This window comes from Xiphophorus couchianus, chromosome 8 (genome assembly GCF_001444195.1).
Source record: "Xiphophorus couchianus chromosome 8, X_couchianus-1.0, whole genome shotgun sequence".
Lineage (NCBI taxonomy): Eukaryota > Metazoa > Chordata > Actinopteri > Cyprinodontiformes > Poeciliidae > Xiphophorus > Xiphophorus couchianus.
Genome location: NC_040235.1, coordinates 12,402,502 through 12,425,659, shown reverse-complemented (window position 1 = coordinate 12,425,659; position 23,158 = coordinate 12,402,502). Strand labels below are relative to the sequence as shown.

At 36.6% G+C, this 23,158-nt stretch overlaps 5 protein-coding genes across 9 annotated transcripts in view; 2 read left to right on the top strand and 3 right to left on the bottom strand.

Annotated features, from left to right (window-relative positions):
• The window catches only part of galt (galactose-1-phosphate uridylyltransferase), a 30,940-nt gene extending 29,382 nt beyond the window's left edge, over positions 1-1,558 (bottom strand). Inside the window, exons 1-2 of the mRNA XM_028025159.1 lie at positions 1,164-1,558; positions 202-371 (exon numbers count right to left, since the gene is read on the bottom strand). Coding sequence (XP_027880960.1) covers positions 202-371; positions 1,164-1,200 — 207 coding nt within the window. The 5' untranslated portion in view covers positions 1,201-1,558. The remainder of the gene's footprint in view (positions 1-201; positions 372-1,163) is intronic.
• An 841-nt stretch (positions 1,559-2,399) lies between these two features.
• Positions 2,400-7,463, top strand: sigmar1 (sigma non-opioid intracellular receptor 1). The gene is made up of 5 exons (XM_028025163.1): positions 2,400-2,652; positions 2,768-2,819; positions 3,860-4,008; positions 4,133-4,225; positions 5,540-7,463. Exons 1-5 carry the CDS (start codon positions 2,508-2,510, stop codon positions 5,767-5,769), a joined length of 669 nt encoding a protein of 222 aa, XP_027880964.1. The 5' UTR covers positions 2,400-2,507; the 3' UTR covers positions 5,770-7,463.
• On the top strand, positions 6,598-15,194 carry katnal2 (katanin p60 subunit A-like 2). 3 transcript variants are annotated; one of them, XM_028025157.1, is made up of 16 exons: positions 6,598-6,728; positions 9,387-9,457; positions 9,742-9,911; positions 10,025-10,061; positions 10,156-10,234; positions 10,318-10,416; positions 10,753-10,818; positions 10,949-11,026; positions 11,872-11,970; positions 12,734-12,797; positions 13,349-13,467; positions 13,876-13,967; positions 14,091-14,201; positions 14,436-14,598; positions 14,709-14,811; positions 14,893-15,194. In XM_028025157.1, exons 1-16 carry the CDS (start codon positions 6,726-6,728, stop codon positions 15,030-15,032), a joined length of 1,494 nt encoding a protein of 497 aa, XP_027880958.1. In that variant the 5' UTR covers positions 6,598-6,725; the 3' UTR covers positions 15,033-15,194. The 3 variants fall into 3 exon arrangements, with proteins under 3 accessions (XP_027880958.1, XP_027880957.1, XP_027880956.1); XM_028025156.1 differs by lacking the exon at positions 6,598-6,728 and adding an exon at positions 8,121-8,299; XM_028025155.1 differs by lacking the exon at positions 6,598-6,728 and adding an exon at positions 8,225-8,299 and having other exon boundaries at positions 9,742-9,905.
• On the bottom strand, positions 15,074-19,855 carry hdhd2 (haloacid dehalogenase-like hydrolase domain containing 2). 3 transcript variants are annotated; one of them, XM_028025160.1, is made up of 9 exons: positions 19,769-19,855; positions 17,565-17,674; positions 17,350-17,452; positions 16,998-17,103; positions 16,777-16,861; positions 16,381-16,546; positions 16,023-16,073; positions 15,703-15,766; positions 15,074-15,437 (listed from the first exon to the last, which is right to left on the bottom strand). In XM_028025160.1, exons 2-9 carry the CDS (start codon positions 17,663-17,665, stop codon positions 15,334-15,336), a joined length of 780 nt encoding a protein of 259 aa, XP_027880961.1. In that variant the 5' UTR covers positions 17,666-17,674; positions 19,769-19,855; the 3' UTR covers positions 15,074-15,333. The 3 variants fall into 3 exon arrangements, with proteins under 3 accessions (XP_027880961.1, XP_027880962.1, XP_027880963.1); XM_028025161.1 differs by having other exon boundaries at positions 19,774-19,852; XM_028025162.1 differs by lacking the exon at positions 19,769-19,855 and adding an exon at positions 19,584-19,708.
• A 697-nt stretch (positions 19,856-20,552) lies between these two features.
• On the bottom strand, positions 20,553-22,845 carry ier3ip1 (immediate early response 3 interacting protein 1). The gene is made up of 3 exons (XM_028025164.1): positions 22,695-22,845; positions 22,390-22,491; positions 20,553-21,672 (listed from the first exon to the last, which is right to left on the bottom strand). Exons 1-3 carry the CDS (start codon positions 22,783-22,785, stop codon positions 21,617-21,619), a joined length of 249 nt encoding a protein of 82 aa, XP_027880965.1. The 5' UTR covers positions 22,786-22,845; the 3' UTR covers positions 20,553-21,616.
• Positions 22,846-23,158: the final 313 nt, after the last annotated feature.

Genomic DNA, 23,158 nt, shown 5'->3' with positions numbered 1-23,158 from the left:
TGTAAGAAATCAGTCGTACCAGGGCTTACAATAAGTCATGTAGGTCCTTGTATCTGAAGAAGGGAGCATGATAAGCTGCGCTATTTTTGACAATATCATTTTAGAGAACTAAACATTCCTCTTAGGAACCCGGCAGTCAACAAATTAAAACAAATTTTAATTTGTTTTGAAACCTATTCTTATTTAAGGTAGTCTTCCTACCTCTCCATTGGCTCTCGTGTTGCCGGGGCAGAGTGGGTTGCGGGGATCATATCTAGGTATGAGCTCCTCAGGTGGTTTTTCTACCTGCCCAGCCCAGGGTCTTTTCATGCGGTGGGCCGAAACCAAGACCCAGCTATCCTTCAGCGGGTTGTAACGCAGATGCTGATGCTCTGGTGGTAAAAGCAGAACAGATAAAAAACAATATAAAGGAATGACAAGGGCAGAATTTATCGTCTGTATAATACTATACTATTTTGTCACATCGCAACCCTGTAACTCAATGTGTGTTGACACATTTATACACATCTTCATCTTGATGTACTTCACCCCCCTTAAGTTCTAGCTTGTCATCTTGTTGGAAGCCATTTCATATAACATACCATACATATCTTGTTTTTAACTCCATAACTCCATAAAAATACATTCCATCATCACAATGCCTCCACCCCATGCTTCACTGTGTCTACTTTGATTCCCCTCTGACCAGACAGAGTATGTTCTTGCATGAGTTTCCTGTTTCAACAACACAGCTTGTAGTAAACTTTAAAGGGACTTGGCTCTCTTTCGACCACAGTTTCAGATGAACTAATTAGATTTTTAGCCAATAAAGAAGACTCGCACCTTCCTGAAAACAGATTAAATGTAAGCGACGTTCAAAATTTACATTACTATAAGAAACGCATCAAACAGCCATTCAGGAGCAAAGCTGCTGATATCGCAACTTGCAGATATAAAAAACAATAGGAACTCAAGTCACATGAAAGCCAAGCTGACTGCGTGTTTATTGTAAAACCATGCTGCATACTAAGCATTGTGACACGTTTGCTTCAGTGTTTTACCCACTGAACAGGAAAAACAAACATTCACGTTTGAATAAACTGGAACAGCAGTCATATAGTCTGTTGTAAACAAAATCCTCAGAATGATATCCTGAATGAATCGGTGCTAAAGTCCGTACATACCTTTGGGATCGAAACTGAGATCTCGATTCCCGCTCATGATCTTCGTTCTCTTTGATAACTCTCAACTCGGTGTTGAACAAATGAATCATAAACTAGTTGTGAACTTTAGCATGGTCCCACACTGTCCACCACTATCCTTTTAGCCTATGGAGGAACAGGAACGGCGAAAAGGCGTTCCGTTCGGGACGGATCATTACCATGAAACAGCTTAGGGTTTCAGTAAAAATAAGCGTAACTGTGAGACTACAAGTACAGAACAGAACAAACAATGTAGAAAATATAACATGTAGTTGTTATGTCCCTATTCTTAAAATATAAACATAAATTTAAGACCTTTTTAAGGTTTCGACTGTGTTCTGGCAACCTTGAAGGGACCCGCCCACTATCTATGGGTCGGTCGCGGTTGAGCCGACTAAATGTACCGACTCGTTTAAGTGAACGATTGGTCCGGTACAAACTGGTTGCCTCTGTGTTAAATTTCAGTTATGATTGAAAATGTGAAAAATGTGTACCTAATAACTTAACTATGACATAGTCATTAAGTCATTATGACATTTACTATCAATCAAAGTTTAGCTAATATGGGGTTGATCAAGCCATGACAGTTTCTGCTTCCAATCCCTGTCCCTGAATCTTCTTCATCTTTGACAACCAATTCTAACATTACAGCATTATAACAGCAACCTTGTAAATTACAGCAAAAATTAAGATGTGCCTTCTTCAAGTGGTGGTCTGGAGGACGTTTTAGTAAGCATGAGGTTAGATGAAATGCAGGGATTAAACCGATTTTAGTGAGGTATGATCTGGATATTTCAACAGTATGCAAATGCAGGCCAATTTTGAACTCATTCAGTTCCTAACTTCTAACTGGTACTGTTCTAAATTGCCTTTAGATCTTGTCTTGTTATATTATAAAATACATTTAAAAAATGCCAAGATCCATATGATCACATTAAAAGGCAGTGGAAAGTCCAGATGTATTGGAACAATAGTCTAACATTTTATAGGTATAGCTTAGCATGACTAGTTTAAAAAAAATTTAAAAATAAAAGAACTTGTGAGAGCACTTTATATACTCTTACGGATAAAGTTTCTCAAAATCAGAAGTCGTTCCAAGCAAGGAGCTGATCGAGAACTGAAAGATCTCAGCCAGATGAACCGAATCCTCGAGAACAGTAAGAAGTCCCATCCTATTGCGCATGCGACATAATAAGATTTGTGATTGGCCGAGTCGCAATCTCTCGCACTCACGTGATAAGGAAGAAGCAACCAGTTAGCAACCTGTCTGCACGCATGTAGTCTAACCTGCTGCATTCTTTTTGCCTGTGAGTTTTGTTTGTGACAATGTCTTTTGCTAGAAAATGTTCTAAACTGTTAGCGTTCTGTGCAGTCATTGTCGTGGTTGTGCTGCTACTGCGGCACTGGATGGCCTCAAAGACGTACGTTTTTAGTAACGAAGAGGTCGCTATGTTGGCCAAGCAGTATGCAGGTAAGTTGCGTTTTAAGTGTAAATGAAAGTTGAGTTCTGCTGAGTTTTATTTGGGTGAGTAGAAGTTGAGGTCCAAAGGGTCTAAATTGCATCTATTTTTGCTGGGACTCTTCAGGGCAGGACCATGAGCAAGCTTTCGCCAAAGTGGTGGTGGAACTCAGAAAGAGGTAACAATGCGATGTTTGAGAATACTTCCAGTCCACATGGTACTGCTATGTCAGAGAGTGAATCTAGATTGTTAAATTGGGACATTTGCCTTCAAATATCCCTCCGCTTTAAGTCTAATATTAGGCAAATTGTGCTTTCAGATTGCACTAAATAAAGGTGTTCCAAATCCATAATAGAAACAAATTTGTATCAGTTTTCCTCTACAAATTATATTATTTGTACTGTAAATGTTAAGCATGTATTTTATTGTCTATTTAAAATCAAAAAGAGTTTTTAAAAAGGCGCTCTTTTTTATCACCTATTTATTTTTCCAACATACCATAAAATAAATCACAAATTGTGCACACTGTTTTCAGTAGGGTCATCACCATCCTATCTCTATATTTTGAGGTTGCGTAAATGGATTACATTCTGACATCTTAAAGTCTAAAAAAGCTTTTACTCTGTGAGAGGAAGGAGCCAAGAAATGTGTATTAAACTAAGAATAGGAAAATATTTTACTTGTTGATTGCTTTCAAAAACTAATGCTGCAGGCTCCAAGCTGAGGACCAACATAAATCAATAGAAAATAATAGGCAGTTAGAGCTAAAAAGACCAAAAGTAATAATTGGAGACTGCACAGTAAATATCGTGTTAGAAATACCTTATTCATATTCAGAGAGTTAAGCAAGTAAGTAATTAAAAAATATTTACATGTATATCTGTGCATATAAAAACAACAGAAGACTATTTACAGAGAATGGATACTGTCCAAATAGCAGGAGGGATGTAAACACTTGAAAAATATCTTTACAATAAAATTGATAAATTTCTTCATCCACGTAGCATGATGCTGCTACCAGCATAAGTCATTGTTAAGATTGTGAGTTGAAGTGAATGCGTGGTTTTTGCCACATCTGGGGGCAAAACAAATATACACACCTCACTTACATTTGTTAAACCAGATCTGAAAAATATCAAGGGATCTGAATAGTTTTGTGAGATTCTGTAGTTTTATTTTACTATAGCATTTTTGTAAGGCTGCGTGTGTCTAAACCAGGTATCCGGGTCACATCCTACCAGATGAGGACTTGCAGTGGGTGTTTGTGAATGCTGGAGGCTGGATGGGCTCCATGTGTCTCCTCCATGCCTCCTTCACAGAGTACTTGTTGCTGTTTGGTACTGCAGTGGACACTGGAGGACACTCGGGTAAGAAACCATGAGGTTACATTAATCTCCCTATTTTTCTTCTTTTTTTTCTGAATTGTTAAGACTTTGCTAGTTTTCAAACTAGCAAAGTCTTCATTTTTTTTACGTTTCCTGTTTGGGTCAGGTCGATACTGGGCGGAGATCTCCGACACCATCATCTCAGGTACTTTCAGGCAATGGAAGGAGGGGACCACCAAGAGTGAAATGTACTATCCAGGTAACGAAGTAGGAGATTTAAATCCACATATCTGTAATGGATTTGTAGCTATGATAACTGTTCAGTAGATCTCAAATGTGTACACTCCCATGATGAAATGCTTTTGCAATTTAATAAAATGAGCACATTATAAATAGTTCTAAAGCTTTTTCCAACTGCAATGACACATATATTCTGAAATTTAAAATAGATTTTTTTTTTTAAATCAGTGTAGAAGTGTGTAATGGACTGGCAAAGCAAATGCTTAAGCTTTGGGTCAGAATATTGTGGGGAAAAAAATGCCAAGTACTGTTTGGCGGAAATGACTGTCAAGTTTATTTTATACCATCTACATGATATGAGTCAAAAACTCATGAAAAGGTCAAATTAAAACTTTAATTTGGGGTTCTGTGTGGAGTCAAAGTTGGCAGTATCAACATGCAGATGGCTGTGACGGGGTTGATTATGACTTGGACAAACAAAAATGACTGGCCAAAGCCGGAGATCACTTTAGTGGAATTTATTGTGCTTATCTTCAGGTGATCAAAGAGGAGAAGTGCAGAATATATACAAAGGACGTCCAAGGCAGGTTAAAATCAGGCAAACCACAGTACCTTCAATGCAAGAGTCCATCACCTTCAGTGTGACTTCTCAGGAGTCTAACCACAGACTGACTCCCTGTGGTGCAGAGCCCTGCTTTTAAAGCCACAAGCTCCGCCCACAGAAAGACCAAACAAGCAAAAACAACTACACAATTACTTCTAACTCAAGTAAACTCTTAAAGTATAAAGTAATAAATACCAAAGGGGGGGAATATAAATAAATAAACTTGTGGTCAAAAATACAATACTCAATTTATTAGAAAACACTCAGTACGTACTGATGACATCACTACGTCATCGTATGACTCCCTTCCGGCGCAACACAATCCCGAAATAGCCCTGCTTGAAAATAGAACCGGGAAAATGTTTGAAGCTGAAAATAACAGGTTAGGATGGATGTTAGCTGCTTGTGCACCCACGATGAACAGCATCAGTTTAAGCTGCAACAAAAAGTAAGTTAGCAATTGTGTATATATTTACGTGTAGAGGTGTGCCCGCATGTTGACACGGACTCATAACCAAGTCCCGACTCATGACGGCTCCTCCATCACAATGGCATAAGAGTTTTATACCAAATACAAGGAATCCAAAACAGTGGAGAGACGGTCTGTCTACTGAGCAACTGTATTCTTCAGCTAATTGTTTTGCTGGTACACGCTCTTCTGATTCCCACTTTATGTGCCTAAATATCAGTTATTGAATCTTTTTCTACGTCCATGCTGTATCCCCTCAGGCGACACTATTGTTCATGAAGTGGGTGAAGCCACGTCGGTCCAGTGGAGCGCTGGGACGTGGATGGTGGAGTACGGCCGAGGCTTCATCCCCTCCACGCTTGGCTTTGCTCTGGCAGACACCCTTTTCAGCACCCAGGACTTTGTCACCATGTACTACACCGTCTGTGTCTACCTAAAGGCTCTGATGCTGGAGACCGGCACGCTACTTACTGAGGCCGGAATCTTCTAAGCAATGGAAGAAGATCACATACTTCCAGATTGACTTGGGACATCAAAACGCTGTCCACAGTTTAAATCTGTTATGAGGAGCTGGAGTTTTTATGCAGAAAGTTCTCGGGAGCAAAACTGTAACATGTAATTTATGACAATCCAGTTTACAGTTATTCTTTTTAAAATCCTGCTAAATATATAAATGAATTTCACAAACACAGTTACACTACATAAGATCTTGGAAATCTGCAAAACGGTTGACACCCCACGCTAAATAATTCCCTGTGACAGGTCAGACTGCTCAAGTGTAGCAGTTATCTGGATGTCTGGTTTATTGATTTTGAGGCCTTACAGTTTCTGATGCCAAATTTTAGATTATTTATAATTCATTGTCCAAAAATGTCCTGAAATCCACAAATACAAAATATACTGATATTTAGATGTGGTAGATTTACCACATCTAAATATCTTGAGAAACAGTATTGTGATTATTTTCACAGAAACAAAGTTCTTAACACGATTGACACAATAAAACAGGAAAACAACAAATAATCATATTGCTGCTAAGATACCAGTAGTAATCTTGTCATCTACAGTGCAACATTTTCTCACATAGACTTGAACAAAAGCACACATTACTTTTATAATTCAAGAACCAGTTGGGCAAAATTTTGTCACGCTGATCGTCCTGGAATTGTCGAGCTTATCCAGCTGATATTTGCTAGGGTATCCAGCTTTAGTTTCTACACTATGACTGTCTGCTTTTCATGATCATAAATATTTCGAAATTTTTCAACTTGTACTTTTTTGAAAGTGCAGGGAAAAGCTGACATTCTTTCAGCCATCTGATCATCTGTGTGCAGTAACGGGTGGGAGATGTGGAGGACTGCTTTTCCTCATGTGTCAAAAGACGGGTGGGGAGAAAATCCTGATCGCTCTTGAAGTTTTACATTAAAGGACCATTAAACTGCAGGAATGGTAACATATCAATTTTAGCTGATTTCAAAACATTTATCTTTAGAAACTTCAATGTACCATGATACCAGTGACCAGCCCACATAAACATATATAAATGTTTTGTTTCTATGCACATTGAAGCTCTAGAAGGAGGATCATAGCAACAATCACCCACACGAACCAGCACCAGGGACTGAAAAAACATGTTTTCTCTTACTGCGAGCAATTTTTATCAGACTTGATTCTTTCATTTGTATCCGGCCTTCTTGAAAATATTTAAAAGCTGGCAGGATATTGTTGTAACTATTTTTGTTCAGACTTTTTGCAAAATAACAATGCAATTTCCTTCCACACTACATTTATTTTTATGTACAATGGTTAAAATGTTTATTTTTGTCTTCAACAGAAAAGTTCAGTTTTCTATGTCCCCTCATGTTCTTGAAGTCTGTCAAATAGTTCATCTGACAATTTTTTGTTATAGAAACTATTTGAAATATGTGCAGGTCATATCTGTCCCAGCAAACTTTGCACTGTAATCCTGTGCTCTTACTGTTTAATTTTTCTGCTGAATGTTTTCAAAAAAACATGTAAAACTTTTAGGAGTGTAACATACTGAAGACAATAAGATAAAATTACAAGGCTCAAGTGTTATTTTGCATCACTTCTTTAAAAAAATAAACTTGTGCTGTCTTAATGTTGAACTATTGACTTAATAAAGAACCATTGACAGTACTGTGCTGAAACATTTTACATACATTAGCGTGTTAACTTCTTGCTGTATCAATATATTATGGGCACTTTACTGATCACATATTAACCCACATGGTTGAAGAATAAATCTATAATTTCTGAGGAAAATCAGTGCTGTATTTTTATGTAAGAATTTAATTAGAAAGAGTTGACTTTTACATGAAATGTAATCACAGCAACAGTATATAATGTATTACTGTTGCATACATTTTTTCTTCTTTCATTTCCAGTTTAACAAACTGAGTTCAACTTAGGCCTCTCATTGGTTTGAAGAAATTTCTTTGAAATTATAAAATAATTACAGTAAGAAAGGCCCTGGCTGACCATCTGTAGACAGAAGCTAATGTATAAAAGCACCTCATTCCAAATCGCCTATCTGCTTAGTCGTTTTTTATAAAAAAAAATAATAATAATACATGGCAAATAATTTTCCACACAAGCCTTAAAAAGTAAGTGTACACCATCTTGGTGAAAGGTCAACAAGATTATTTTCTTTTTCAATAGTTACAACTTGGATAAAGTAATTTGAGATAATTTGTGTTAATAATAAAATGTTCCTGTATGTGTTTTTATAGAGCAAAACAATACATTTTACTGATGAACTTGAATTACAAATTATTTCCCTGCGTCTTTTTTGGAAACGTACGCGGACTTTGGCGACAACAGATGACGTCGCACATTGCTTACTAATAGATTTGGTTGCTATGATGTCAACAGGGCGTGTGACCACTACAGCGTCTGGTAACCAGTAGCACTGTTTTGCGTGGCAGCTTTCAGTTTACAGAAATATGATGGAGCTTTCTTATCAATCCATGAAAATTGCCCACGAAGCTCGGGAAGCTGTGAGTTGATATTATGCTCTTGTTTGTTGTAGCGTCAGGAAAACAACACGGAGAACGTCCTTTAGCTAAAACATCTTTTAGCTAGCTACATAACAGTAACACTTATAAACTTAGGGTAGGGCAACACGCATAGAAGTTTGAAATTACAGTTTGTTTCATTGGCTAAGTATTTGAATATAGGTATACTTTACAGATGCATGAAAAAGTAAACATTTTAAAGTTTGGCAGGTAGCCGTTAAGCTAATTATAAAAGCCACATGAATCGGCGTTGTCTGGTTGCCTAGATACCGTGAAGTATAGTTTTGGTTATATGTCTCCCCCTGCTGGCAATGTAGCCCTGCCTTTTTATTTGCAAATTTAAATTGAATCAATAGTTTAGCTGTGTTGGGTGAATTTATTTTGAGTATGTTATATATTGAAATCTAGCATTCAACATATGTTATATATGTGTGTGTAGAAGGCTGGAAATGTCGTAATCTAAACAAAAATAAATTACTTGAATAATTGTCAAGGTGTGAATTTAAATATAAATATAATCATACTATATGAGGCTGACTATAAAATGAAACAAATCAAATGAAATAAATTCATAAAGTATAACACATACTTTTAACATATGCACAAACAATGTGCACTGTATAATAATGTATGCACGTACATACATTATTCCTAAATAAATATTAGAAATATTTATTTAAATCAAATTAAAAGTATTTGATTCTAATTAAATAATTTTGAATTTTTTGTTTAAATAATTAAAAATGTAGATAATGATTCGTACATTTATTTATCAAACATATTCTTTTTTTTTAATATATCATTTATCACATATCTAAATATTTACTCCTGAGGTATTCCATGGTGGCACCTTTTGCCATCCTATACCTAAATTCTGGTGCTTGTCTTTGTCTTACATATAAAATATTAAGCATATTGAATGAATAGCTAACTCATACTGAACTAAAGCAATGTTATCTACGTATGATCTTTGTTTTTCTCCATGAAAAACAAGGATAAGGACAAATATTCCTGTTATATAGACTGGAGTCTTGTATTCCTGATCCTGTTCATTGTTGCTCTTCTGCAGGATAAGCTGAGGACCGAGTTGAGGAAGAAGAGCATTCTTGTTCTCATTTATCAACATTTACTTGGGCAAGGGTCAGTATGATTTTTTTTTTGGCATAATTACAAATTAGAAGATTACAGAAAGTTAAAAGATCAAGTTAAATTTTTTTTTACTGATTTTCTTATGAAGTTACTGCTTCTTAACAGGCAACCCCCCCACCGAATCAATGTATTTATATTATTTGAGTTGGCTTTAAAAATCCTTTACTACGGGTCCCAAACTAATTTGTCTGCATCTGTGAATGCTACAAGACAGGGACGGTTGATGTTGTCTGTCAATTTGAAATCTAACATATGCATTGGGATTTGCCCACCAGGTATGCATCCGCAGCGGTAACTTTGGATCAGGAGACAAATGGAGGTGTGAAAAAATTTGAGGTTTGTGACAACGTCGATCTGGAGATAGTGCTCATGGAGTACGAGAATTATCACTATGTCAAATTCCAGAAGTATCCCAAACTCATCAGGAAAACAGAACCAGGTGAAAGTAAGCCTCTGTGCGCTGAAGTTATCGTTGACGAACATTGAGATTAATAAAATGTTAGATTGCTTCAGCATTAATGAGTTTTTTTCCTAAAGTGTTTTTTTTTGTGTGTAAAGGTGAAAACAGCCAGACAAAAGGTGCTGCTGTTAAGAAGTGAGTCTTGAAAACTCATCCTTATGAATTTATGACATAGATGTTTAAATTGTCTTCATGTCCTAACAAGTTAAAATGTCTGTTTTGGTCACAGGAGACAGAAACTTCTTCCCAAAATCGCCTCATCCTCCATCCCCCAAACCGGAAATTCAGTAAAGAAAACAGCTGCTAATGTAAAAACATAGGACACTTTATTCAAACAACTCAGATAATTAAATAAATAGATAAAAAATAACTTATGTAAAATCTTTCATAGGAAAATGGCAGCCCTGTAACACCAGAGTCATTGGATTTAGGGTTCAACACATTCTCCATCAAAAATGGGGCTGCTGGCGAAGCTGCTTCAAGCAAAAAGGTAAAGAGGAAGTCATAACTCAAAAGATTCTTCAGGGATTGACATTACATCAGCTTTGTTGTTGATATACCTTCCATTTTTAAATTGAACAGGGCTGATTCAGGCAGCATTGGTTGTGTCATAGTAAACATGAAATAAGAAATATCTGATGTCTGAATCAGAGAACTAGTTTTGAGACCAATCAACTTTAACAACACATTCAGCCTTTCTGATAAATGTTTGAAAATTCCCAGGTGAAATTCTGTCAATAAAATGTTATTTTACATAGGATTTTATTAAAGAATTCATAAATGTTCTACAAGTATCCATTTTAATTAATACTGCCTTTGTCATCAGATGGCTGATGGGAAATCAACAATCCACGATGTCTTCAGCGGATCAGTTATCCACTCAGACCACATGGTAATTACACACCACAGAAAAACCAAAGGAAGAGTCAGTCACATCACCATAAAACTGCAGTTTAATTTTGGTTAGATACTATATAATATTTTTATAAGGAAATGCAGTTATATGGTTTTTTATGTTGCAGGAGCGGTTGCTGAAGCCCCTCAGTGGCTTTTCTGGGATTAGTGGTGAGATGAGGGAACTTGCTGCAATCATCAGTGAGGTACAAACACACAGACACAGGGTCAAAATTATACATACAGTCTCAGATATATACACAGATTCTACTAATATTTACAGAAATGCCCCACTTTCCATCTGGTTTACACACATTCTGTAGCCATTAACAAGCTGCTTTCATACTTTTATCACTGGCCAAGTTTATGCAAACAAACAAGGAATTTGACTTTGGTTCCACTTCACTCTGAATATTCACATATTTTAAATATAAATACATGCCAAAAAACCAATGAATATCAACAAGCTCTAGCATTTCACCTGTAAGTGGTCAAATACACAGACGGTATTATCCCAGAACCGTGTTCATAGAAGTGAAGAGTTTGTGGTTTCTCTTTAACCTGCTAGTGAATATTTATCAAAATATTAGTAGGAGTATATGTAAATATTTGAGCATGTATTTTCACCAAGTGGATTAGTAAAATCTAAAATAAAGTCAAACATGTGTACCTAATTCTTTGTCATAATAATCACTGAAGTAGTAAATTTTGCAATAACATAGAAAAGTACGTCTTACAAATTGGAATACTGTGAAAAAGTTACATATTTTTTGTCATTCATTTAAATAATCTATATATTTTATGCACCTGCAAACTGTTAAATGCAGTAGCTTATATAAATGAATGATTCTGATTCTGTCCACCAGAGAGCAGTAAAGAGCTTTGCTGTAAATTGACGGATCTGCTGTATTAATGAAGGTCTACTGTTCTATCTATATTACTTAAATGATGCTTCATCCTAAAGGACACCTACTTACCCAAACCTAATTGACCCTCGGTGTCTTCTTCCTAATGCATCCCTCTCTCTCTGTGTGTGTGTTCACCCCTAAAGGACATCTATTTGCACAGCCCAAATGTGAGGTGGGAGGACATCATTGGTCTGGAGGATGCCAAGCGATTAGTCAAAGAGGCCGTCGTTTATCCCATTAAGGTGAGGCCGGCACACACCCGCGCCTGGTATTTCGATTCTGAATACATCTCCTTTAGGGGCTTAAAGAGAAGGAGGCCATCGGGGTCAGGTCGCTCTATTAGACTGACATTAAATCTATATCTGGGATCTTATGGCAACACATATACACAGATGGATAGACAGAGAGGGAGGCGGGAATGCACAAACACCGAAGGTCATGTAAAAATTTGCCATAGCCATGCACGTTCACACAATTTTGCTGCTGCGTATAGATAACCGCCACACACACACACGCACACACATTTTTATCATCATCATACAGACCTTTCTTGTGACAACGAATCAGGCTGTCTGCATCCTCTTGACATTTCCAGATGAAGATGAGGACTGATGTGTCCATCTTCTTACGTATACAGTGCTGGACTCTTTTATTGAATAAAACCACCTCTCTGTTGCCCCTAACTTCTGTTTCCATTATTATTCATTCTCAGTCTTATAAGGTCAGGCGGATTTGATTCGAGTCTCTTCACCACCTAAAATTCAGACTAATTTGCACCCCGTGGCATTTGGAGCCCTGACTCAGCTTTTCATCTGGCTCAACAGCTTCACTTGCACATAGCTCAGTTTCTAATGGGTCTGCCAGAACGGTGTAGTTAGAATAGATATTGAACAATAGGTTGATTTATAGAAGACTTGTGCAGTATTATTCATAGCTTGCTCATACTTGGATTAATCACCTTACCCTCTTTTGATTCTTGCTTTCTTTAATTCCTCCTCTTCACAGTACCCTCAGCTGTTTACCGGCATCTTATCTCCATGGAAGGGCTTGCTGCTTTATGGTCCCCCAGGTAACACACTGCTTACATTCACATGGCTCCCACACAGTTTTTATGTCAAAATCCCACTCTGTTCCAAACTCACTTTTCCAAAGGTCTCAATGTCTTGTTAGTTAACATTAAAATATTTATACAAAATTTGACTATAAATGCAAGGTAGATGCAACATTTCTTAAGTGCCAAGCCTAGCTCTAGCTTGCAAAGACCAGTCTGTAAAGAAAAGGACAATGGACAGACTTCTAGACAATGGATGGACGGACAGATGGATTGTTTGGTCAATAGATCAAAAGATGGACAAAAGGATTAGAGAATAGATGGATGAATTGTTAGGAGAGACTGAGGTGTTGATGGATGTATATATGAATGAGATAGGGACTAAAATATGGAAGTGCAAATCTTCTTCCATACTCTCTTATTTATGTCCTTACTTATTCAAACCTGGAAAATACCTTACTCATCTTCCATACTTTTCCAGACTCTTTAGGAACCTTATTTAATAATAATTTTTTTATCGATTATGGACTTGATTCAAAACCTCATCGCTGTGTCTCCTGTACACAAAGGCACAGGTAAGACTATGCTGGCCAAGGCTGTGGCTACAGAGTGTAAGACAACCTTCTTCAACATCTCAGCCTCTAGCATCGTCAGCAAATGGAGAGGCGACTCTGAGAAACTCGTCCGGGTAGGTTGTCACTCAGCACGCATCTCAATGAATTTGAATTTCATCAAAACGTTAATTTGATGAAGTAGCTCTATTTAAAAAGAAATGCTCATGCCTGTAATAATAAAAAAAAAAAACATTATGCCAACTTTCTAACAAGATGCTAAGATACAGCCTTGTTAATAGCCAGCCTTTTGAGGTTTAAACCTTCTTGATTTCCTTGAGAGTTTACGGGTAAACAGTTTTCTCTGGATTCAAAAATCATCAAAATGAACAAAAAAATAAATAAATATATATATATATATTTAATGACTCCTTTTTACATTATTCAAATGAATTCACTTTTTTATTTATTGAGATGCACGTGACACACCAAACATAAGCTGAACCAGATTATTTACTATGGTAAACGCATTTTCTGTGCTGCAGGTTCTTTTTGAGCTGGCGAGATACCACGCCCCATCCACCATCTTCCTGGATGAGCTGGAGTCAGTGATGGGCCAAAGAGGAACCAGTTCAACGTGAGCTTTGCCACTATAAGTCATCAACTCTGCTGCCATCGGTTTAGGGCTGAAAACACTCGCCTGAGCGAGCAAAGCAGAGAATAGAGATCAGTTTAACGGAAACCAGATGTCTGTGTCCAGGAACGAGCATGAGGGGAGTCGGCGGATGAAGACAGAGCTGTTGATTCAGATGGACGGGCTTGCAACATCAGAAGACCTCGTGTTTGTTCTCGCTGCTTCCAACCTGCCTTGGTAAAACCATAATATACATTCAGCCACCTCAGACATAAAGTTGGGGAGAAGTTTAAAGCACTGTTTGGTTATATTTTTCTTTCATTTTCTAATTCTGCACTATTTTATGTCAGTCTATCTCATAAAAACCCTACAAAATAAAGTCTGAGATTGTAACAGTATTGTAACATTTGAGATGGCTGCTCTTTTTTTTTTAGTCCTATGCATTTGTGAGAAAAGCAGCTGTTGTTTCAGGGAGCTGGACCACGGGATGCTAAGGAGGTTAGAGAAGAGGATTCTAGTAGGTCTTCCCTCGTCACCTGCTCGCCAAGCCATGATTTCTCATTGGCTGCCTCCTCTCAGCTTCCTTGGTGGCGTGAAGCTACAGACTAGCCTAGACTACAAAATGCTAGCAGAGGTTTGTCATGGCCAATATCAGCAACATAAATGTGATTTTGGAATTATATTTGTTCTTGCATTCATTTCTGTTACTTCTGTAAAGTGAATCTTTCTTGTGTGCTGACACAGGAGATGGAAGGATACTCTGGCTGTGACATCAGACTAACATGCAAGGAAGCTGCCATGAGACCAGTTCGCAAGATCTTTGATGCTCTGGAGTCGCATCATGGTGGTAAATAAAAACAACACACATTCGTAACTGGAGATCGATCCCCTACAATACTTCAGGCTCTTCTGTGTTTCTCCTCCACAGGAGACGTGGGCATGCCCGTCATTGAGCTGGAAACTGTAACAACAGAGGATTTCATGGAGGTTCTGGTGCACACTAAACCATCAACCCAAAACCTGATGGACAGATACACAATCTGGGAGAAAAAGCACAAGTCAGTTTGATGTCCAGGCAGAAAATATTAATCCAAATTCTTTTTTTTGTGTTTTTTTTTTTACATCATTTGGATATTTTTTCAGTACCATTCTGTAATTACTTTTGCACAGATTCTGAGGGTTACAGATGCATATTGCAATAATCAAATAAATTTGAACCTTCTTAACAAACATCTGAATATTGCTTTTCAGAGCCAACATTATTGTTTTACAAGATGTTTTTCACAGTACATACGCTTACATTTACGATATTTATTTTAAACAGCTTGATAGTGCAAAATGTTTCATTCTCGTAGCAGTCGATTGGAGCTTATAGCAGATTCTGTAGGATGTGTTCGACGGCATCAGAGAAACTGTCACATGTGAGGTAAGGAGGTGGGTCAATTTTCCTTTCATCTCCGTCTCTGTATTTACCTGCAGCGTGAGAAGATGGAATGTTATCAGAAAAACTGAAAAAAAAGTTAAAAATGTGTCTATTGTGTCCAGAGCTCCTCCTTCCATGTTTGCTCTGTTTGCAAGCCGTGTTTCAAACTGCTTTCAGCTTTGTTTCAACTTTATGTTGCTTGCACACCTCTTAAAAACTGAATATATAAGTAAAAATGTTAAGTTTAATTTAAAGTTAGTGGTTGTAACAAGAATCATTCCAAGGGGTATGAGTAATCAGGAGGACTGAACTCACCTGTTCTAACAAGAATACCCAGCATTCCTGCGTTCTGAGCCCCACCTACATCGTCTCTGGCATCCTGCAGAAAATGAGACATAAGGGTTACAACTGCGTTGTGTAAGTGGCTTCCAATAGAAATATGTTTCAATGGGATGATATCAGTTTTTACCTAAACTTATTAGATGTTTAAAATATTTGGAGTGGAATTACTGAAGAAATGTAGGTGAAAACATTTCAATTTGAGTCCCATTAAGAGCTTTATGACCATCTAAAATGACATTGAGCTTCTTTTCGATGTAGATGATTATCAGTAAAACAGATAGAAATATACTTACATCTCCTATCATGACGGCTTCACTGGGGCTACATCCTAAATCAGACAAGGCCTATATAGAGGAAAAAATAAGCAGAATTTATGCAGAGGATGAATAAACTCTAAAATAAAAAATCTGGAACTTTTATTTAAAAATTCCAGATTTCTTAGTTCACTAAGAATTGTGGATAGATGGATTCATGGGTCAATAGCTAAACTGGCTGATGGATAATGGCATGCAGAGATTGAAGGGCAGACTACCAAATACTCTTTCAGATATAGATCATGTAGAGAATTTCCAAAACTAACCAGATCTGAAAATATAACATTATAACATTATTAGCTGTACTAACCCTATATGTACTTCTAAAAATCTTTACCTGTGTGAAAAATGTCTTTTCGGGCTTTCCCACTACTGTAGCTTTACAGTCGGTGGCATACTCCAAGCCTGTCACAAAGGGTCCAGGGCCAAGGGCCAAGCCGTCCTTACGTTTGTAGTAACGAGCCTTATGAATGGCAATAAGAGGAGCTCCATCCAAAATCATTCTAGAAAGAAACATACATGACAAATATGTATAAAAGAGTTTTGAAAATAGAAGTCAAGATGTGTCAACATATCAACAATTTCTTGATCTGTGTGAAGTGTTAATTGACTTTAAGTTTTAAAATGTCTTATCTTCAAAAAAAAAAAAAAAACATACCAAAACCTGCACTGAGGTACATTAGAATCTGTTTTTGAAATGATCAAGAAGTAAATCTACAAACAGTTTCCTCACCTGAAAGCCTTATTGAGAGTTTGGTAGTTGAAATGATCAGGAGCGAGTCCAATGACGACGGCGTTTGGCTCCAAAGTGTCGATACCTGCAGACGGAAGGACAGCAGTCTGGAGTTATCTCAATCAGCTCATTTATTTGTTCAAACTGTTATGGACGGATGAGGAACACAACTTTATAAAGTGAAGATGAATTTGTAACACAGAGAATTTTTTCTACTGTACCAGTGAAGTCTTCCAGTGCGCTGTCCTCCACCAGCAGCAGCGGCTTGTGTTGTTTTTGTTCCAACAAACTCCTTGCAGCACTCAGAGACGTGAAGATTTCTTTTTCCTGCAGATTCAGAGAATGAAAGTGCTCCAGATTCACTTTATGTAATGATTTTGAACGCTTGTCCAGACAAGCAGTCTGGAGAACTTTTTATTCTAGTAAATAAAAAAGGGTTACATTTATTAATTAAATAGATTTACTACCATTAGGAGGCTTTTCAATAACATTCAAATTTATTGGGATGAACTGATATTTCTTAACTTTCTAAAACTGCACTTTATTACCCACAATCAACTTTTGATATTTCACCTGGAGGTCAAAGTTAAGTCGTTGCAGTCGCTCCAGTAAGTTCTTCTTACTTTCCTTTGTTGTGTTGGTCACAAACTTCACAGCTACTGATGCCTGCCGTAACCTGGCAGCCCCAGAACACAAGAAAAAAAGGCACAATCAAAAGCACATTTAAAAGTCTGCCTTTGTAAAGTGTAAGTAGAGACTTTTCTTTTGGTTTGTGGCGTGTCTCCTACCGGTTGAGGGCGTCCTGCGCCCCGGGCACTGCAGTGTCCTCTACGTGCAGAGTCCCACTGAGGTCTATGAGGACAGCCTTCAGAGCCCGTCGCCCTGCCATGCTGCAGGTCTGAAAGGGAAAAATATAATGTCTGAGATGAGTGCTTCAGCAGAAGAATTGCATATTTTTGTTATATTGTCTTCTTTTGCGCAAGTCCAAAAAATGTACAGGGAATGTGGAAGTCAGACTTTTTAAAACAACAGTAAATGACAATCCAATATAGTCACCAACAGAAGCTTGGAACATTTTAGATAACACATAAGAGCAGGTTGGACTCTGTTTAAAAAAGCTTATTCTTCCATAATAATTTATTATTTCAGAGATTAATTTTTTTTTGGTCATAATCATAATTCTCATCGGTAATGGCAGAATTTATCAGATTATAGAGTTGATCAAAACCCACATTGGCACAAACTGAGAGGATTACCGAACCGTTTCATGTGTGGGGCTCCTGCCTGGATTCCAGATTTGTGGTATTTTTTGGTATTTGAATTTAAACTGTGATCCGTTATTATTTAGACATGTTTGGATTTCTGTCGTGTAGTTATCAGTTTGATGCTGCAATTAATGCTCTTAATACCTAACCAAAGACCACAAGCACATACAGTAGATGCTTGATAAGGCCCAGCCACTAAGATCTATATTTATCTCAACTGATCAACTGAACTGTCATGGAAACGCCAAGCTGACGATAGGTTTATCGTTTGTGTGTATATGTGGGTGTGTTTGTGCAGTTTCACTGAAAAAAATAATGTTTCTTTCTTATTCTGTTTGCAATATTGTACTCTTCAGTATTTTTTGTACTTTTTATGTTTGTAAAACATAAAAACCTGATGTAGGTTTAATTTTTGGATATTTAATTAAATCAGAACCTTAATAGTAAACAGAATCACAGCTGTAAAGGTAATCTTATAACCCCTTAAGTAATTTTTCTTCTTCTCCTGATTCCAGAATATTTGCGGACATTTAGTTTATTTTAAAAGTATTTGCGTTTCTTGACCTTTTTAAAAGTTTTCATCATACAACAACAAACATCCATGTGCTTTACTGGAACTGTATGTAGCAGACCAATACACAGCAATGTTTTAATCTAAACTAAGTTTATGCTCATGTAAAGGCGTTTAAACACTAAGTTCATTTAAATTACAAATATAAATGTATCTGTTTAGAGATGTCTTTAATTAATAACTGGAACATTATTAATTTAAAATGTTATTAGGATTTTTCTTTGAACTGCCTTTAAGTTGAAATGTACTATAAAAAAATGGTCTTTTATCTCCGGTTTCCACACCTGTCTGCTGCGTTCTTTTGTTTTTATGATGCTGCTTTCTTTCGCTAATATTGTCCAACAAACATCTGAGTCCATCACAGAACACATGCATAATTTGTAAACTTTAATAAAGTGATTTCTGAGGAGAGGTGGTAACACTGGTTTTATTTTTAACTAGAAGAGGAAACAAGTCTGAATCTATGTGAATATCACACTTTTCTTATTTCTATTTGTAAAAAAAGAAAAAGACATTGTACCACTACACCACTACTTTATAAGCTGTTCCATCACAACTGTTGTAATGGGACAAAATATGGTAAAATTGCAAAGGCATCTATATGTTGTCGTGAGACTGCATGTGTTCAAATCCCTTTCCAAGAGGGAAATTTACTGGAAATATTCTAATAAAAGGAACAAGCCCAAGCTTCAGGTATTGCAAACAAATTAAAAAGAAAAGGACTGCATAGACAGGAGATATAGCTCTGCAGTGTTTCTATAATATTCAAGAATGACAGGGTTCATGTTTCTATGTTGTTTAGTTTAAATTTGTCACCATACAGTAACTATTGAAACAATATAGTGCACATGAAGAATGCAGAATTTAAGTACCCAACTCTTGTCAGATCTTCGCAGTAATTTGTGAAGAAATTTATAATAAAAGAGTCTCTTATTCTGTATTCAACTCCTGTGTTTGTGTCTTCTACCTACACGAAAAACATGGTGCTGGTTTACTCCTATTGACTTGCAGAGGTAGGAGATTTGTATGGCAGTGCCTGAAATCTTTCTTATGATATCAGTTTAACCACACAATGCTTCAGTTTTAATAAATCAAGAAGTCCCAAAACTGACAGCACAACCATAATGACAAAAAGCCACACAAAAGCAATCTTAACCTTTCTGCAGCAGCGGTTCTTCCTGTTGACGTCTCTTCTTTTTCGGCTATTTTGCTATTTAGTGCTCGCTGCTGCCCCCTACAGCTATAAGATGTCGCTTCCTACGGTAGAATTATTTCACATTTTCTACATTATGCAGCTTGCTCAACTGAAAACTATTTTGCACTTCACGCACATTTTATTACAACTGCTTCAATTTTGATATCGTATTGTTATTATTATTTTTATTTTCCTTCAAATTCGGAGCTTTTAATCAGTTAAGAGGGTTAGCCTTAACCACATAATCACCCAGAGGAATAATAAAGAACATATGTGCCCCATCAAACTAACAACCAACAGATGTATCGCATTAGTAGGTCTTTTAGATTTAACATAGATGGGGGTATTATCAGAGAGATAAAAAATATTCCCTGCATGATGCCAGACAGTACTGATCCTCTTTTTATCTTACATCCAGAGTGAATAACACAGTTGTTTTCAACATTTACTTTTTTCATACAGTTTTTTCTTTTTTTATATTAATTTCTGTAAACAAGACACCAGGAACCTTATCTAACATTATTTTATTATGGAAAAATATACAAAAAGAAATGCCTTTATTATTTTAGTGTACTGTTTTGCTTCTGATTTATTGTTTCTGACCCCCACCTGTTTTTTTTCCACTGCATTAATTATTTCTCTGATCAATTAGTAATGTTTTTTCAGTTTCCTTTTAATTTATTTTACAAAATGTTCTACTTGTTTTAAGTTTAAACTATTTTATTAAACAAAACAGAGACTGGCATTTAGTTTGGAGATAAATTTCACAATGTCTCCTTTTATGAATCAAAAAAAAAATATATATATATATATACATATACATATTGCAAAAAAAAAAAACCATCCAAATCTCTGAAAGCTGCAACTCATTCTGTGATCGCTTACAGCTTTCCCCCTGCTAAACCTGTACTAATCACATATCAAAGTGGCTTTAACGTAACAATCCCCCTTAAACATATGTTCTAATTCCAGCAGGCCCTCTCCCGATAAATCCTTTAAATTTAGGTACAAAACTAACATGAAAAACAGATATTTTTTGTAACATAGAATGAAAATAGTTACATTTCATAACAAGTCAGGAGAAATAATAAGACAGTGGGCCATGGAAGATGTACAAACATGTGGTGTAAAATATATCATTGGAGTTGATAAGGTAAAATATTAGAATCTCTTAAACTTACTGAGCACTTTCTGAGGAAGCTGAAACAAACATCACTCCCAGCCAGCATCTTCACATTTCATATTTCTGGTTTATGAGTGTGCTGACATGAGGATATTGAGGAGAGGAAACACAAAACCAGTGAAACCAGTCTGCTTCAAAGCTTTCTATTGCAATCTGATAAAATACTTAACTGCTGTTAAGATCGGTGTGTAAACAGCACATTCGTTTTTGTTTAGTTAAAAAAAAAACTTAGATGATTAAAACTCCTTACATTTTACACAACAGTGAATTAACTGAACGAAAGACTTGAACTGTTGATCAAAAATAAAGGACATTACTTTGAATAGATAGCAATAGTAATTTTTATTCCCTTATTGGGGGATGTTATTTAAGCACCAGTTAAAGCTTTCACAAAACATACAGCAGGTGAGGAAGCGTTCTCCAATTATTTTTGACTAGGTGATGGTTTGAATCCTCTTTTCTTTGGCAGAGATTTTTTGCAGCCCATGGCTTTTCCATGCTGCTGTTGGCGGACAACAGAAATCCTTGACGAATGTGCAAACTGTTCAGTGTGTGAGGGTGTATTTTTGCAGCCGTTCCTTATAACCTGTGCAAACTTGTTACATTGACACATCAGTGCTTGGTTGTCAACCAAACAGCAACAACAGGACGATGCACGCTGAGTTCACAATTATCAGTGGCACTGTAAAAAAAAAAAAGGAAAGAAAAAAAAAGTTAGGAGAAAATGATTAATCTCACATCACTACAAGCCATTAGCTAATATTTAATTGAAGCCGAGTATCAAACTTCAGCTCATAAAAAATTATAAGAGTTTTTTTTTTTTTTTATTTCACACAGGCATTTCAATCAGTGTTCTCTGTGGCATATTTTTGATAGTAGGGCATATACAGTCTGGTATTGGTGAAGCAAGACTTCACCAATACAAAATTAAATAAAATGTCAATATTAATAGTTTTCTCAGATTAGTCATTTACATGAATATTGTAGTAGCTACAACTAATTCTGTAACCAAGAAAGCACAGCTGCCAGTTGCATAGGCACAATGCTAAGTCACATGTTCAATGGACATGTAATACTTAGCAAATGCATAAACAGAAAAATAATTTTGGCACATCTGGAACTCCATATACTTCAACCGAAGGTGTAACTGTTTATTGTAGTAATCCGAACTTTTTTCCTAAAAAATAAAATATATTTTTTTTTGCTGCACTATTTTTGTTTTATAAGTAAAACAAGATTTTCTTGTCGTGTTTTTTTTTTCCAAAGACTGATAATTTAAAAAAAAACATTATACACTTCTTTTTGAATAAATTACATATTTCCGAAGCTTTCCTAATTGCTGAGATGCCCTTATTTTGTATTGACCTAAAATGTTTGCTTCACGCTGCTTATGTCTCACCTCTCATGACGGTCCGAACTGAACGAATGAGATTCAGTATCTGAGCTTTGACTCCTGGGTCATCCCCAAAGCCTCCAACTCCCTGATCAACACCCCAACCGACTGCAAACACACACACAGAAGCAGAAAGAGTACAAGTCAGGAAGCATAATTAAGCAAATAAATGTATAAAGCCAGATTCCAAATGTTAGAATTCCAGCTCATTCATTTATTTACAGTTTGTGTGATGATAATGATGATGATGACCACCAGACTGCTTACACACACTAATAAGTGTATTCGCTTTACTACAAGCAGCTACTTACTTTTGCTGAGAAATCTCTCTTCGTGTAACACGGCGATAGCATTGGTGCACAGAATAGCGGTCTGGATGAGGGTGTACAGAGTAAACGCCATGCTGGCAAAAGATGTTTTATCTCCTCCCTCATTGCTGTCGTCGTCCTCCACAACCAGAAGAATAACAGCCGTAAAAAAGCGGCGAACGTCGTGCAAATGGCGCAAGTTGTAGTTTATAGTTGTAGTTCAATGTCTCGCTGTAATGCTGTTACAAAGTGATCGTGTTCAATTAACAGCCAGTTTATCTCCTTCTTTCTGCTAAAGCATCACTGATTTGAGCCCGAATTTAACCAAAAACCTTTAGACAGTTCAGACTTCAACATTACCGGGTTTTCCAACAAAATAATCCCAAAACTATGCAAACTGGTTATGGAACTAAAATGTAGGCCAACATTAAAATGATTAATCCAACTTCACCTTTACTGAAAATGTA

Excerpts from the sequence above, each read along its gene's own strand:
- hdhd2 (XM_028025160.1), bottom strand. The coding sequence starts at position 17,665 with ATGGCAGGGCGACGGGCTCTGAAGGCTGTCCTCATAGACCTCAGTGGG. Across the intron at positions 17,104-17,349 it reads GACTTAACTTTGACCTCCAG|GAAAAAGAAATCTTCACGTC; the intron begins GTGAAATATCAA and ends CTGAATCTGCAG. Across the intron at positions 16,074-16,380 it reads AAAAGACATTTTTCACACAG|GCCTTGTCTGATTTAGGATG; the intron begins GTAAAGATTTTT and ends TCCTCTATATAG.
- ier3ip1 (XM_028025164.1), bottom strand. The coding sequence starts at position 22,785 with ATGGCGTTTACTCTGTACACCCTCATCCAGACCGCTATTCTGTGCACC. Across the intron at positions 22,492-22,694 it reads AGAGAGATTTCTCAGCAAAA|TCGGTTGGGGTGTTGATCAG; the intron begins GTAAGTAGCTGC and ends GTGTGTTTGCAG. Across the intron at positions 21,673-22,389 it reads AGTTCGGACCGTCATGAGAG|TGCCACTGATAATTGTGAAC; the intron begins GTGAGACATAAG and ends TTTTTTTTACAG.
- sigmar1 (XM_028025163.1), top strand. The coding sequence starts at position 2,508 with ATGTCTTTTGCTAGAAAATGTTCTAAACTGTTAGCGTTCTGTGCAGTC. Across the intron at positions 2,820-3,859 it reads GTGGTGGAACTCAGAAAGAG|GTATCCGGGTCACATCCTAC; the intron begins GTAACAATGCGA and ends TGTCTAAACCAG. Across the intron at positions 4,009-4,132 it reads GGACACTGGAGGACACTCGG|GTCGATACTGGGCGGAGATC; the intron begins GTAAGAAACCAT and ends TGTTTGGGTCAG.
- katnal2 (XM_028025156.1), top strand. The coding sequence starts at position 8,246 with ATGATGGAGCTTTCTTATCAATCCATGAAAATTGCCCACGAAGCTCGG. Across the intron at positions 8,300-9,386 it reads CCCACGAAGCTCGGGAAGCT|GATAAGCTGAGGACCGAGTT; the intron begins GTGAGTTGATAT and ends GCTCTTCTGCAG. Across the intron at positions 14,202-14,435 it reads GCTGCTTCCAACCTGCCTTG|GGAGCTGGACCACGGGATGC; the intron begins GTAAAACCATAA and ends CTGTTGTTTCAG.